The following is a 12,794-nucleotide window of genomic DNA, read 5'->3' on the forward strand; positions in this document are numbered from 1 at the left end:
TCTTTCCCCCCCCCCCCCCATTTTTCAGCTTAAATATGATGAATGCCATTTTGGAAAGATACTCAATCGGTTGATGTGTTGTGGTAGTCTTGTCCCTGGTAGCCTGATGCTTAGGTTGTGGTTGTATAATATTACAGGTTTTTCTTGTCACTTTGTCAGCCTTTTCACCCTTTCCTGATAAATAAATACTAGATGGATGGAGGAGTTGTGTTGGAAGGCCCATCAGAATATAATTGCTTCAGAAATTAGAGTCAGTCGTCATGTTTGTGGTGGAAAACTGTATGATAAAGTCCTCAAAACAATATCTTTCACATGTTCACAGGTACGGGGATCTCATGTTGGTACTTATCTTCCCCATTCTGGAGTCTGGCACCATACACAAAAGTTTCTCAAGAAAACTGGTTCTGCAGCTGACACTGTACGCCATCTGGATTTTGATGCTCCAACTCGTGAACATGCTCGTCTTCTTTCTGATGACAATGTAAGTCTCTTGTAGATTTTCTTAGATATTGTGTTCGGTTATTGGTGATGTTTGTCTCAGTTGCTTTTTAATGTTGGAGTGGCTTTTCTTTCCTATTTTGCTTCAATGCGTCCATTCAATATGAGATGCACGCCACAACCAAACAATGTAGGCGAGTTGTGGATGAAAAATATCAAATAATCTCCCTGATAATTGCCTAGGATTTCTCTCTTTTCCCCTTCATTGGTGGTCGTGAAGGCTCCTTTGTTTTATACGTTTGCAATTAGCCTCTCTTTGGATGCTTTTGTATATACTGTGAACTACATGTTTCCGTCTTGCATTTGCTGTATGGATAAGGCCTATATTAATAATTACTTTGTGTCAGAAACAAGATGAGTCTCTTCTGGAGGATGTTTGGACTTTGATAAGGGCTGGAAGAATAGAAGAGGCATGTGGTCTTTGCAGGTCTGCGGGGCAGGTAATATCTCTAGGGATATGGTCTCTGAAAGGCTAATAAATTAGAAGAGTTTAATGCTTATTAATGGCAATCAAAATCTTGGCAGTCATGGAGAGCTGCGACATTATCACCCTTTGCTGGATTGGATATGTTTCCTTCTGTTGAGGCCTTGGTAAAGAATGGAAAAAATAGGACTCTTCAGGCCATTGAGCTTGAAAGTGGCTTTGGCAATCAGTTTCGCCTATGGAAATGGGCTTCCTACTGTGCATCAGAGGTGATGAAGATTACTCTCCATGGTTTTGTTGCTTTCTTATGAATTTAATATTTTCTGTACCATTTTCAATACACATTTGAGTCCACGGAACTCAACCTGTTCTTTTATTCCTTTCCTTTTGAAGAAAATTGCAGAACAGGATGGCGGGAAACATGAAGTTGCTGTTTATGCATCCCATTGTAGCAACTTGAAGCGCATGCTACCAATCTGTACTGATTGGGAGGTAAAGACGAGAAACATCTGCAAAATCATACTTTTATCTTTTCCTTTGTTTATAGAAATTTTAGCATAGTCCATCACATCTTCTTGGTCAACAACACTGGAAAATATTTGAGGTGCTCCCTTGTAACTAAATTCACTCATTAATTAAAGCCCAAATCCTGGCCATTCACTCATGAATCGTGTATTCTTCTTGGTGCTTTGTTATTCAGTACTCCTTTGTTTAACATGGAGCTATGAATGCTGTGGCATACTTGTTTGCCTGATGATTATTCAAATGCTACAACGTTGATAAAGAAGAAAACTCAAAACTGTAGTCACTGTCGGGGTTATGCTTATGCCAAAGCTTACTTTATATTTCGTGGGCATTGACTCTGTTTTATTTTGCCTGAACGGTAATTCCTTTGCAGTCAGCTTGCTGGGCAATGGCAAAATCATGGCTTGATGTTCAGGTTGATATGGAAATTGCCCAATCAAGGCCAGAGTTAACAGAAAGGTTAAAAAGTTGCATAGATGCAACAGATGGTAGTCCTGAGGCAATGCAAAACGGTTACCAGGCTTCATATGGCCCAGATGATTGGCCCCTCCATGTTCTAAACCAACAACCACGGGATCTTCCCGCTCTTCTTCAGAAACTCCATTCAGGGTATATGTAAACACATATTAAGATATATCTCTTTTACTCATGTCAAGAGCTACAACCTAATGGATTGTTTTTCTGTTTTTTTTTTCTGCTCCTTAGGGAAATGGTGCATGACGCTGTTGTCAGAGGATGCAAGGAGCAGCATCGGCAAATTCAGGTGCTCTATTCACCTATTGTTTTCTTATATAGCTGATAATAACCAGAAATTCTGATTCAATATGTAGTGAGTAATGCTGAGAGACCCATCCCTTTAGTTTAGTCCATATCACCGGTGTAAAGAGTTCATGTTCTGTACTTCACTACTAGCCTTGGGAGATCCTCTGACTGAGTAAACATCCATTGAAAAATATGCTCTAGCTCAACTTTAGCTTAAGATGAAAAGTTTGTGGTTCTAGCTGCCATTGATTTTGCCTTTTGTCCTTTTCTTGGTCTGGTCACATCTTTTGCGGCAGCGGCAGCATTCATTAATGGTTTTAATGTTACAGATGAACCTTATGGTGGGGAATATTTCGCATCTTCTTGATATGATATGGTCATGGATAGCTCCTTTAGAAGATGACCAAAGCAACTTTAGGTAATAACCTCTATGGCCTTGCTTTATCAATGTATGTCTGGATTATAATTTTCTGTTCGAATCTTTCCTGGATTATTTTCAGCCGATGCAACAAAAATACATGTTTGAAAATAGCACATCATCTATTTGGAATGCGAATGATCTTTAAATGGCAAATATCTGCTGGTCTGTGGATTTTTCTTGGTTGATATAACGGAAAACTAGATGTGCGTTACTTTCTGCCTTATTGAAAGCTTGATTTTGAGACAGTTGTGGTTCTTGCAGGCCACATGGGGATCCCCATATGATAAGATTTGGAGCCCACCTTGTCCTTGTTCTTAGGCACCTGCTCTCTGATGAAATCAAGGATTCTTTTAGAGAGAAGCTCATGAATGTTGGCGATCTTATTCTTCACATGTAAGTCACTTTGAGTTGTTCCACGTTCGCGACAGAGTATATATTAAGGTCATATGTACTAATTCCTGGTATATGACATGCATATATGCTAAATTAGCCTTTTGATGACTTGTAAAATTGTTTCAGGTATGCAATGTTTTTATTTTCTAAACACAATGAGGAACTAGTAGGAATTTATGCTTCTCAGCTTGCCCATCACCGCTGCATTGAGCTTTTTGTACACATGATGGAGCTAAGGATGAATAGCAGGTAAATTCTTTGAATATTATAGATTGCATTGGTCTACTTGAATAAAGATGAAATGTGAAGTTTGCATCTAGAAACAGCATACTTATCTGCGTGGTAATTTGAATATTTAACTTACAACATATTTGATTTCTGTATTAACTCTTGAGAAATTTGATTACTACAATTCATACGAGAACTTGAATTAACTGCTTATTTTCTGCGAGCAAAGTGCATCTACTTGCATTCAGACTCTTTTCTTCCATTCATTTTGTACGTGAGATTGCTGGTGGATAGTTAGCAGAAGAGACAGTCATTTATATTTTGTTGTTTACCATCTCTCTTTGTTTCAATTGACTAGCATTTTGCAATATGTTAACCACCACATTTTGCATAGAAGGCATAAGATTGCGTGTTTTTTTTAAATTGTTGTTCTCCCTTGCTTGACTTAGTGTGCATGTGAAGTGCAAAATCTTCCTTTCTGCTATGGAGTTCTTGCCGTTTTCTCCTGTTGATGATTCACAAGGAAATTTTGAAGAAATAATCGACAGGTATGTGAATGGTCTAGAATCTTTTCCTGCTTTATACTATGGTACAAGTCAGATTCACTTCACTCTATTTAGCTAATCTAATGAAATTTTGCGGAACATCTGCAGGGTTTTGTCAAGATCTCGGGAAGTCAAACTTCCAAAATATGATCAGTCACTCGATGTTGCAGAGCAGCATCGGCAGCAGAGTCTTCAGAAGGCTATAGCTATTCAGTGGCTATGTTTCACGCCTCCGTCCACTATAAAAGATGTCAAGGATGTTAGTTCCAAACTACTCCTACGAGCTTTGATGCATAGGTAATGCTCAATAATATTGAGTCAATATTGTGGGCACGTGTGGTTTACTCACATATGACATGTCGGATTGTCGGAGCTCATGCATCTTCCCACATACATATTTGCTTCCAAAAACTGTATGCTTTGTAAATCTGGTTTATCCTCTTTTTCACCATCCTTTTCTGTATACTAACTAATGTTAGGATTAAAGGATCAGGAGTGGTAATATGTTTCCCTCTCTTTTTACTCGTTGTCTTGTCTTTTCCTTTGCCTTTTTCGCATTTTATAATTTCTTTTCTCTTTTCAGCAACATACTTTTCAGAGAGTTCGCTCTGATTGCCATGTGGAGGGTTCCTTCGATTCCTGTAGGTGCACATACGCTTCTTAGTTTTCTTGCTGAACCTCTGAAGCAACTGTCAGAAAATCCAGAGACACTTGAGGACTATGTTACTGAGAATTTGCTAGAATTTCAAGGCTGGGTATGCTTGACTGCATTTCTTGTTTTTTTCTTGTTTCCTTTGATTTAAGTATTTGATGTCTGGACCGCTTTAATGCAAATTTTCTGTTGAACAGAATGAGTACTACTCCTGTGATGCAAAATATCGCAACTGGCTCAAAATTCAGTTGGAGAATGCTGAGGCCGCTGAACTCTCGGAAGAGGAAAAGCAAAAAGCTGTCATAGCAGCTAAAGAGACTTTGGATTCTTCTCTGTCGTTGCTCCTTAGTAAGTAGCTTTATCTTTTATAATACCTTAGTGGCATGCATGTAACTGTTGCATATTAACACTTATTGTAAATGATATTAAATGCATTGTGTCTTGGATCTTATATTATAGGAAAAGAGAATCCCTGGTTGACATTTCTTGAAGACCATGTATTCGAATCAGAGGAACCTTTGTTCCTTGAGTTGCATGCAACTGCTATGCTCTGCTTGCCTTCTGGTGAATGTTTGCACCCAGATGCCACTGTTTGTGCTGCTCTTATGAGTGCACTTTACTCTTCTGTGAGCGAAGAAGTTGTTCTAGATCGCCAGTTAATGGTACTCTCTCTAGTCTATATCTTCTATTCAACTGTTACCCTTTGCAATTGCAGAGCCTAGGCTAGAATATGCATATTATGATGGCATTAGGCATGAACACTTGTCTAGAATGGCTTTGTAAAGGTTTGAGATAATTTCTATGGAGAATTCACCCTTGAGAGCTGGGAAGCAGTTTATTTTCCTCTGCTATTTATGTTGATCTTCGGTTGCAGATAAATGTCGCAATTTCATCCAGGGACAATTACTGCATCGAGGTTGTGCTTCGATGTTTAGCAGTAGAGGGTGATGGACTTGGGCCTCATGATATAAACAATGGTGGCATTCTCAGTGCAATCGCTGCTGCTGGCTTCAAAGGTTATTAAATAAATGGAATATTTCTTTCATTGTGATTATTTTTCTGAAGGGGAGCCTTGACACACTGTTTAAGGTGTTGTCATTGTGACCTAGAGGTCATGGGTTCGAGTCGTGGAAGCAGCCACTTGCAGAATATTTTCTGCAAGTTAAGGTTTGCCTACAATACACCCTTGTGGTGAGATCTTTCCCCAGACCCCCGCTCAATGGGATGCTTTGTGCACTGGGCTGCCCTTTGTGATTATTTTCCTCCTATCTGGAATGCAATCCGGATACGGTTCATTAAGCTTGAAACGGGCATCAATAAAAGGATAATTATGCTTACGACAATTGATTACAGGTGAGCTTCCTCGGTTCCAGTCAGGAGTTACAATGGATATATCCCGCCTAGATGCGTGGTACTCAACCAAAGATGGTTCACTCGAAACACCTGCTACCTATATTGTGAGGGGCCTTTGCAGGAGATGCTGTCTTCCAGAGCTCATTCTTCGGTCTATGCAGGTAAAAACCTACCAGGAGAATCAAAGCAGGAAAACGAATGGAGCCTATTCATCTCTCAGATTCCATTGGCTCAAAAAATCCTATTACATTCACTGTTTTCACAATCCATTTTTTAGTTTCGGTTTGTGTACTTCATTGCAGAGAAGTAGTCCTTATAATTCCCTTTCATTGGTGGAAGTGATAAAAGACTGACTTGCAGGTTTCTGTTTCTCTGGTGGAGACGGGCAATCCGCCTGAAGACCATGATAAATTAATCGAGCTGGTGGCTTCCGAAGAAACTGGTTTTCTCCATTTGTTCAGTCAGCAGCAACTACAGGTTAGCAAAATTATCAGTCTTTTAGTCCATTTCCTATCTTCACTCTGAAACACTTCCGTAGCTTCTCGCCCATCTGCATCGTGCATTTCTTTTTTCGCCTAGTTAACTATTGGCTTGCCCAACTTCTCCGTTCCACCTTTCTTGTGGCAAGATGTCGGTGAACTGATTACCAAAAAAACATCTAGAATACAGAAGAATTTTGTTCTTCCAGACACTTTTGGAGCTGTCTGATAAATATCACGGTAAATGTTTGATCAATTTGGGTGGAAATGATGCAGGAGTTCATGTTGTTTGAGAGGGAGTATTGTATATCCCAGGTGGAGCTTCAGGAAGAACTTTCATCTTGAGTACCAATGGCGTGTTCCATCGTTTCTCCTTTTCCCCATTTCTTTCATTTTCTTTGGTTACTGTAAATTGTGCCGTTGCTCTGTCTTCTCCAGTCTGTCTTTCTCTGAAAGTATTTTTTTTCGAAGGCTTGAGCTCAAGTTTCTTCAAAATTCTGTTTCCTTTCAAATGTTGTATGCATCTTCGTGTTTCTCCCCAAAGGCAAAAAACAAGAAAGAAAAAGACATGTTCCCAAGTTGAAGTCGGTAACATGTATTGGAAATTCACAACATTTTGATTGTCTTGGAAGTTCAAGTTTCTTGCAATACTGTAGATTGAGTCTAGATCTTCAAATACAAGTGTTTTATTTTCTTATTCACAGAACTTCATAGTTCACTCAGGATGGTTCGAGCTGCAACTCTCCGGTTCAGAATCCAAGTTCAGGTAATTAAGTTTGTCTACCTTAAAGCGCAGACAGGAGCCTCTCGTGCTCAGTCCTAACGTGGCTTCTGGTTATGTCCTTAATGGAGGGACATCCTGATAGGGCCATGGTAAGCTCAAGCTCATCCTTCAACATTTTAATCACTCGTTTCACTCCTTCTTCTCCATTAACCGCGAGTCCATAGATTACAGGCCTCCCTATCTGCATCAGCAGAAGAAATCATCAGAGATTTCATTACATCAAGCTCTTGGAAACCGAAAAGTTTTGAATGCTTAGGAGCTTACAAGCACAGCTCGGGCACCAAGAGCTAGTGCCTTGAAAACATCCGTTCCTCGTCGTATTCCTCCATCAAGCAGAACTGGAATCTTCCCTCTAACAGCCTGAGCAATCTAATGTTTCCCGAAAAGAGTGATCAACCTCAAGACACTGCATTATTAGTTACATAATTGCATTGCTCGAAGTGGATGTGTCACTGACCTCTTCTAGAATGGTTATAGTGGCTGGTGAGTAGTCAAGCTGCCGAGCTCCATGGTTAGATACAACGATCCCGTCTGCACCAATCTCCATGGCCTTTATAGCTGCCAATAGCAGTACAAAGGATATAACTCTTTAACACTTTTTGTCCAGTGTATCGGAAGACAACTTCAATATGACAGTTGAATCTTACCATCATCACGGGTGAGTATGCCTTTGAGCAGAATAGGTAACTTCGTAACAGATTTTAACCATCCTATGTCCTAAATGTTTATTTTCAATCCATCCATCAGTACACCATGTATGTGGTTAGAAACTATCCATGTATTGACTGAACTCACATTGTCATGGAACCATTACCTTCCAACTTAAAGAAGCATCAAATGCATTATTGGCAAAAACTTCAGGTCCTGAACCTTCATTCTGCAGAGAGGTATCACAACAATTGGTGAGGTTTCACTTCGTATGAGATGCACAATGGTTGATGTCTTCTGCATTGCATGCAAAATCTCTACTCACAGATCGAACTTCTGTTGATATAAGGCCTTCGAAATTCTTAAGCTTAGGGGAAATCATTCTGCAAAAATAAAGGGTATCCTTTCTTTAAAAGTGCCAACAACAGAAGCACCTTCTTCTGAAATTAGATACTGCAAAGGTAAAACTTGTCCCGGAGGATGATAACAGAGAAGCAACTGAATTCGTCATCATAATGTTGGAGGCTCGAGATTAAAAACTTCGGTTTAGACAGAGTAAGAGAAACGGTGTTAACCTGTTCTTTATATCCGCTTCTCTTCTACCAAGCCTAGGAACATCTACAGTCAGAACTAATGCCTTGTATCCAGCTTTTTCTGCTCTTTTCACCACTTGAGCAGTTATATCGCGTCTTTTGAATACCTATGAAGACACATTCACGAACTAATAATTAAGGACCCGACCCATGAAAAAAAAAGGAACATTTATCTAACACAAAAGCAGCTCAAGTGAAACTCGTTACATATAGTTGAAGATACCGAACGGCATTGCAGCAGGAAGCAACCTCCTCGACAGTGCAAGTAGACATGAATGACACAATCTGAATTCACAGAGAAACACTACATCATCCACAACCTTAAAACCAAACATGTAGGGTTTTGTCTGTAAATAGGTAGGTAATACCATGATGGTGTTAGATGCAGCTGCAGCTCTTGCTGTGGCGATTTCTCCTAGCACAGAAAAATCAACAGCTGAAGCATCTTTTCTACACTAATCACCATAACAGAAGTTATGAACACAAACGCACCTTCTGGATGAGCAGCCTTGTGCATGGCCGTTGGAGCAATCATGATGGGAGCTGAGATCCTGTGACCCAATATGCTCGTAGACATATCTATGTTGCTCACATCAACAAGAACCCTTGGACGCAACCTGATAAACACATGATTACCAAATCACTTATCCGGTGCTCCTCGTCGTATCACCTTAACCACTCAAAGGATAAATCATACAATACAGTACATGATTCTGTGGAATGCTTCCACATTCTCCTTCAGCGTTTGCTGGTCTTCAGCTCCCCCGCTGTAGAAATCATAGTACATCTTAGGGAGGACCCTCTTTGCCAATTCCTGAAACTCATCCACGTTTACAGCTTCATCTGCCATCAATCTACAATAGAGGGAAAGGAAATAAATTTACAGTTAAGAACAGCCATCAGCTCCGTCCGAATGTGGACCTTGCCTCCCCAAGAAGACGCACATAACTTCACTACCTTCACTACATGGTTTGAATTACTAAACTGAATCTTCATATTATATAATCACCTTTCTCACCCAGTACACCAACAAACTACATAACCAACGTTGGCAGATGCAACCAAGAAGTAAACTAGAATAGATTATCTAAGCAGATCGTTAACCAGTGCCGTTTGCTTTCACATATCTGTCAAAGCTGAAAGATAATTTGCTTATGAAACAAAGCTTCGGATTCGAACAAGTAATTACTATTTGATATTGAAACAAAGTTTGATTTGTTCATAACCCCAAATATTACTGAAGATAGTTGTGGCAAACCCATCAAACAAAAACCAGAAATAAATAAGCTTGATTTCATACCCAGAAACTTGAACAAGTTTTTCAAGTCCGCAGCAGGAGCAAAACTCATCAAACGTACACGAAATCCAGAAAAAAAAAAAAAAAAAAAAAAAAGCAGCCGAAGAAGAGTTATCGAGAGAGCTCACGATTCGGAGAAGCCGAGAAAGCGAGGTCGGCAAATGGCGATCACTGTATTGTCAAGGAAGAAAATGGGAAAACTTTATCTGATTTCTTCGTTTCAATGCGGACCGGGGACCGGGGACAGAAATTTTGTTTTAAGTCTTTTGAACTTTTTCAGAGTTTGGTTTTTAAATTACCTAATGTTAGTTTTACAAAAAAAAAAAGAGAATATAAGTTAACAAAAAAAAAAAGAATATATGTATATATACATATATATATATATATATGTGTATGTGTAATATATGCACAAATATATATGCACACATAATTGTATCACTTTTTATTCTCTTTACAAATGTTAAAGTATTACGATTGCCCGTAACAAAATAGCTCCACGCGCCTCTTTTCCCTGTTTTTATGAAAATGACGAGAATCAATGGACTATAGTCCAGCGATTTGGTGTGCGTGGCATCCACGCGCTATATGTGCGCGTGTGATTTACCATAAAGACGTGTATGTCACGCGCTCGGTAATCAATTTCGAGTGAGATTTAATCAGACCTCCAACGGGTTCTAATGGGCCCACAATGGCCTCTCTAAGCCCACATTCTATTGAAAGATTATTACATGCATGTATTTGGGCTAACGTGGGCCTAATTTAGTCCATGAAGATTTTACCTTTTAATAACAAAGGTTAAGAATGCTGGGATATTATTGGACCGATCGCCAGAATATCCACTCGAGACATTTTAGTTTCAAAATGAGCTGCTCTTATCCGGAGTTTAGTGATATTTCTTTTGGTTATTGTTGGATTTTTTTAAAAAAAAAATGACTTCATCAATTTCATTTTATATTTAATTCTATTTAAATTTATTTTCCATAATAAAATATTTCTTTTTATAATAAAAAATGCGAGTTTTGGAGAATTATAATTTTTTTTATATTAATTTCCAAACAATTTTTAGAATTGGACAATATGCCTATTTGTATCAATTAATAAAAATTGTTAGCTTTCAAATTACCAAAAATAATTAATGCACTCAATATTATCCAGCAAAAATTAAGAAAGAAACAGCGGGAAGGGGTCTGAGATGTCTCACGCGCTCAAATATTCCAAAACTTAGATTTGGATCAAAAGGCCAGGGATTTTTAGCTCGTGTTGTTAACTCGCGAGGCATGCGCGTATGAATATGTATTCCACACGCTAATTACGAAAAAACCGGTATGCTTCGGGCCCAGGAATTAGAGTGGGCCCATACAACTCGTTGACCCAATATGGCCCATACAACTCGTTGGCCCAGTATGGGCCATTCATTGATGTATATATCGACATTCAAACAAATTTATAGCAAGGGAATATACATATATATATATATATATATATATATATATAAGAAATGTAAAAACTTTTGTGTTTGATTCTGGCTATGGAAAAAGTGTTAATAGAGTTTGAGATTATTGAAGAAGTAAAAAGGGTGCAAGAGAGAGGTGATAATGTTGGATACAATTTACAAAGTACAACCATCGGTAAATAAACAGAGAGAAACAGGAGGAGGAAGATGAGCCTTTTCACATACACATCCTCTTGCCATGGCCTTACATGAGAGGATCTTTACCTTTCTATACACGCTTCCTTTACATCATCTTCCCAAACTATTTTTGCTGCAAGAATCTGAGTATTGAGCTCATCATCTCGGCCTTGAATCACTTCCCTTGCTACGAAAATTGGAGAGCGAAAAGAATGACCGAGGTGCTGCATAGTGCAAAGAATTTGAATGAGCAAAAGCATTTGTATTAGGTGATAAGATCTCGGCTTTCCGATAAAATATATACAGAGTCTCATCATGATGACAGAGAAGTGTGAAGACCATTCGGAGTTTCAGGCATAGAACAAGCGACTGATCTCACCTTTGACAGAATTTCCCGACATCTGATCCTCCTTCAGCTTGAAGTTCATCGCAGGAGCTGTCATGGAATTGCCTGTTGTTCTAGCTGAAACAATAGACAATTAGATCGTCCTATCAGATCTCGACCAAACTTCTTTGATAGCCAAGAAAATGAGCCCGGAAAAAAACAGAGTGGGAAACTTTCTGGCTGTGTTCATTAGCTTCTGTACAAACACTTGTATAGAGTTCTCTGCAACAACCTTCCACATGCAACGACTATATTTCTGTACATCAAAACTATGTATCTGACATCACATCCTTCAGACCCAGATGGACATGCACACAAACATGCATGGAAATACATGAAGTCTTACCAGACAAGCAGAGCGATAAAAGCTAACACAAGAACATCGCAAGCTTGTTTGGAAGGTTCATTTCTTGAACCCACAATCACTTGATCATGTGTAAGTTTGGTTGTAATGTAATGTCTAATATGGAATGAGAATGCAATAAGTGCATTGATAAAGATCAAATTTACCTTGTTCGCTAAATAGCTCGCTCTCGTTGAAGCTCTCAACGGAGGGATGACTCTGCAAGAATCCCATTCTCGATTTTCTCAAGTCTTCTGAAGACCGATATGCAGGATCTCTTCCATCTTCTGTATCATCATCTCCTTCAGAAGTTGTAGCTGATATCCAGTCAACCAAACTCTCTGTTCCTCGGTTTTTTCTACCAAAGTTTAGTAGCCTTTTCAGCCCTTTTGTCATGTCCTTGCGGGATTGGTTTTGGGATGGATTGCCAGCATTAACACGTTTCTGAGCTGCTCCCCATTTCTTTCTCATTTGAGTTGCATCGTCCTCCGCATGGTTAAGAGACGGAAAATTCCAGAATGCAGGACTACCCACTGGAGAGTCCACAGAAACATCAAAATCAGATGCCTCATTTGGATAGGAAAATTGGTGCTTCGCCCTTGAGCTCCACGAAACAGGACATTCACCTGAAGGATGCCTTGAATTCATAGCACCGTGTAATTCAGCATTTGAGCCGTGGTCATCCCTAGAAACAGATCTCACTGCTTCATCGTTTCCAGCCCCAGTATCACCCCATTTGTCAAACCCTTGGCTCAGTCTTGGTTTCCCATTTTCTGTATCGGCACAGGCTTCGACTTCCATGGCCTCGAGATCTTCTTCCGCTCCCTCTTTCCC

At 39.4% G+C, this 12,794-nt stretch overlaps 3 protein-coding genes across 5 annotated transcripts in view; 1 reads left to right on the top strand and 2 right to left on the bottom strand.

Annotated features, from left to right (window-relative positions):
* Positions 1–6,894, top strand: part of LOC104822664 (nuclear pore complex protein NUP107) — a 9,458-nt gene extending 2,564 nt beyond the window's left edge. The window contains exons 7-24 of the mRNA XM_010553949.2: positions 323–481; positions 846–938; positions 1,024–1,191; positions 1,316–1,414; positions 1,821–2,056; positions 2,153–2,210; positions 2,539–2,627; positions 2,892–3,023; positions 3,150–3,272; positions 3,701–3,799; positions 3,905–4,093; positions 4,380–4,551; positions 4,646–4,796; positions 4,908–5,110; positions 5,323–5,464; positions 5,802–5,962; positions 6,162–6,278; positions 6,557–6,894. Coding sequence (XP_010552251.1) covers positions 323–481; positions 846–938; positions 1,024–1,191; positions 1,316–1,414; positions 1,821–2,056; positions 2,153–2,210; positions 2,539–2,627; positions 2,892–3,023; positions 3,150–3,272; positions 3,701–3,799; positions 3,905–4,093; positions 4,380–4,551; positions 4,646–4,796; positions 4,908–5,110; positions 5,323–5,464; positions 5,802–5,962; positions 6,162–6,278; positions 6,557–6,625 — 2,460 coding nt within the window. The 3' untranslated portion in view covers positions 6,626–6,894. The remainder of the gene's footprint in view (positions 1–322; positions 482–845; positions 939–1,023; positions 1,192–1,315; positions 1,415–1,820; positions 2,057–2,152; positions 2,211–2,538; positions 2,628–2,891; positions 3,024–3,149; positions 3,273–3,700; positions 3,800–3,904; positions 4,094–4,379; positions 4,552–4,645; positions 4,797–4,907; positions 5,111–5,322; positions 5,465–5,801; positions 5,963–6,161; positions 6,279–6,556) is intronic.
* Positions 6,857–9,848, bottom strand: LOC104822663 (peroxisomal (S)-2-hydroxy-acid oxidase GLO4). 2 transcript variants are annotated; one of them, XM_010553948.2, is made up of 13 exons: positions 9,731–9,848; positions 9,606–9,612; positions 9,013–9,159; positions 8,798–8,922; positions 8,674–8,720; positions 8,513–8,590; positions 8,288–8,412; positions 8,038–8,095; positions 7,879–7,941; positions 7,712–7,781; positions 7,522–7,622; positions 7,329–7,433; positions 6,857–7,245 (listed from the first exon to the last, which is right to left on the bottom strand). In XM_010553948.2, the coding sequence occupies exons 3-13, from the start codon at positions 9,153–9,155 to the stop codon at positions 7,066–7,068; spliced, it is 1,095 nt and encodes a 364-aa protein (XP_010552250.1). In that variant the 5' UTR covers positions 9,156–9,159; positions 9,606–9,612; positions 9,731–9,848; the 3' UTR covers positions 6,857–7,065. The 2 variants fall into 2 exon arrangements, with proteins under 2 accessions (XP_010552250.1, XP_010552249.1); XM_010553947.2 differs by lacking the exon at positions 9,606–9,612.
* Positions 9,849–11,101: 1,253 nt separating this feature from the next.
* LOC104822667 overlaps positions 11,102–12,794 on the bottom strand; it is an 8,444-nt gene continuing 6,751 nt past the window's right edge. Inside the window, exons 11-13 of one of the 2 annotated variants that reach the window (XM_010553955.1) lie at positions 12,128–12,794; positions 11,612–11,695; positions 11,102–11,456 (exon numbers count right to left, since the gene is read on the bottom strand). In XM_010553955.1, coding sequence (XP_010552257.1) covers positions 11,392–11,456; positions 11,612–11,695; positions 12,128–12,794 — 816 coding nt within the window. In that variant the 3' untranslated portion in view covers positions 11,102–11,391. The remainder of the gene's footprint in view (positions 11,457–11,611; positions 11,696–12,127) is intronic. The other variant, XM_010553954.1, reaches the window with a different exon arrangement.

The sequence above is a fragment of the Tarenaya hassleriana genome, unplaced genomic scaffold (assembly GCF_000463585.1).
Source record: "Tarenaya hassleriana unplaced genomic scaffold, ASM46358v1 Cleome37, whole genome shotgun sequence".
Lineage (NCBI taxonomy): Eukaryota > Viridiplantae > Streptophyta > Magnoliopsida > Brassicales > Cleomaceae > Tarenaya > Tarenaya hassleriana.

Bases quoted from the DNA above. Each gene is read 5' to 3' on its own strand.
- LOC104822663 (XM_010553947.2), bottom strand. From the start codon at position 9,155: ATGGCAGATGAAGCTGTAAACGTGGATGAGTTTCAGGAATTGGCAAAG. The intron at 8,721-8,797 runs GTGCGTTTGTGT...TTTCTGTGCTAG, and splicing joins CAAGGCTGCTCATCCAGAAG to GAGAAATCGCCACAGCAAGA. The intron at 8,096-8,287 runs GTTAACACCGTT...TTATTTTTGCAG, and splicing joins GAAGCGGATATAAAGAACAG to AATGATTTCCCCTAAGCTTA.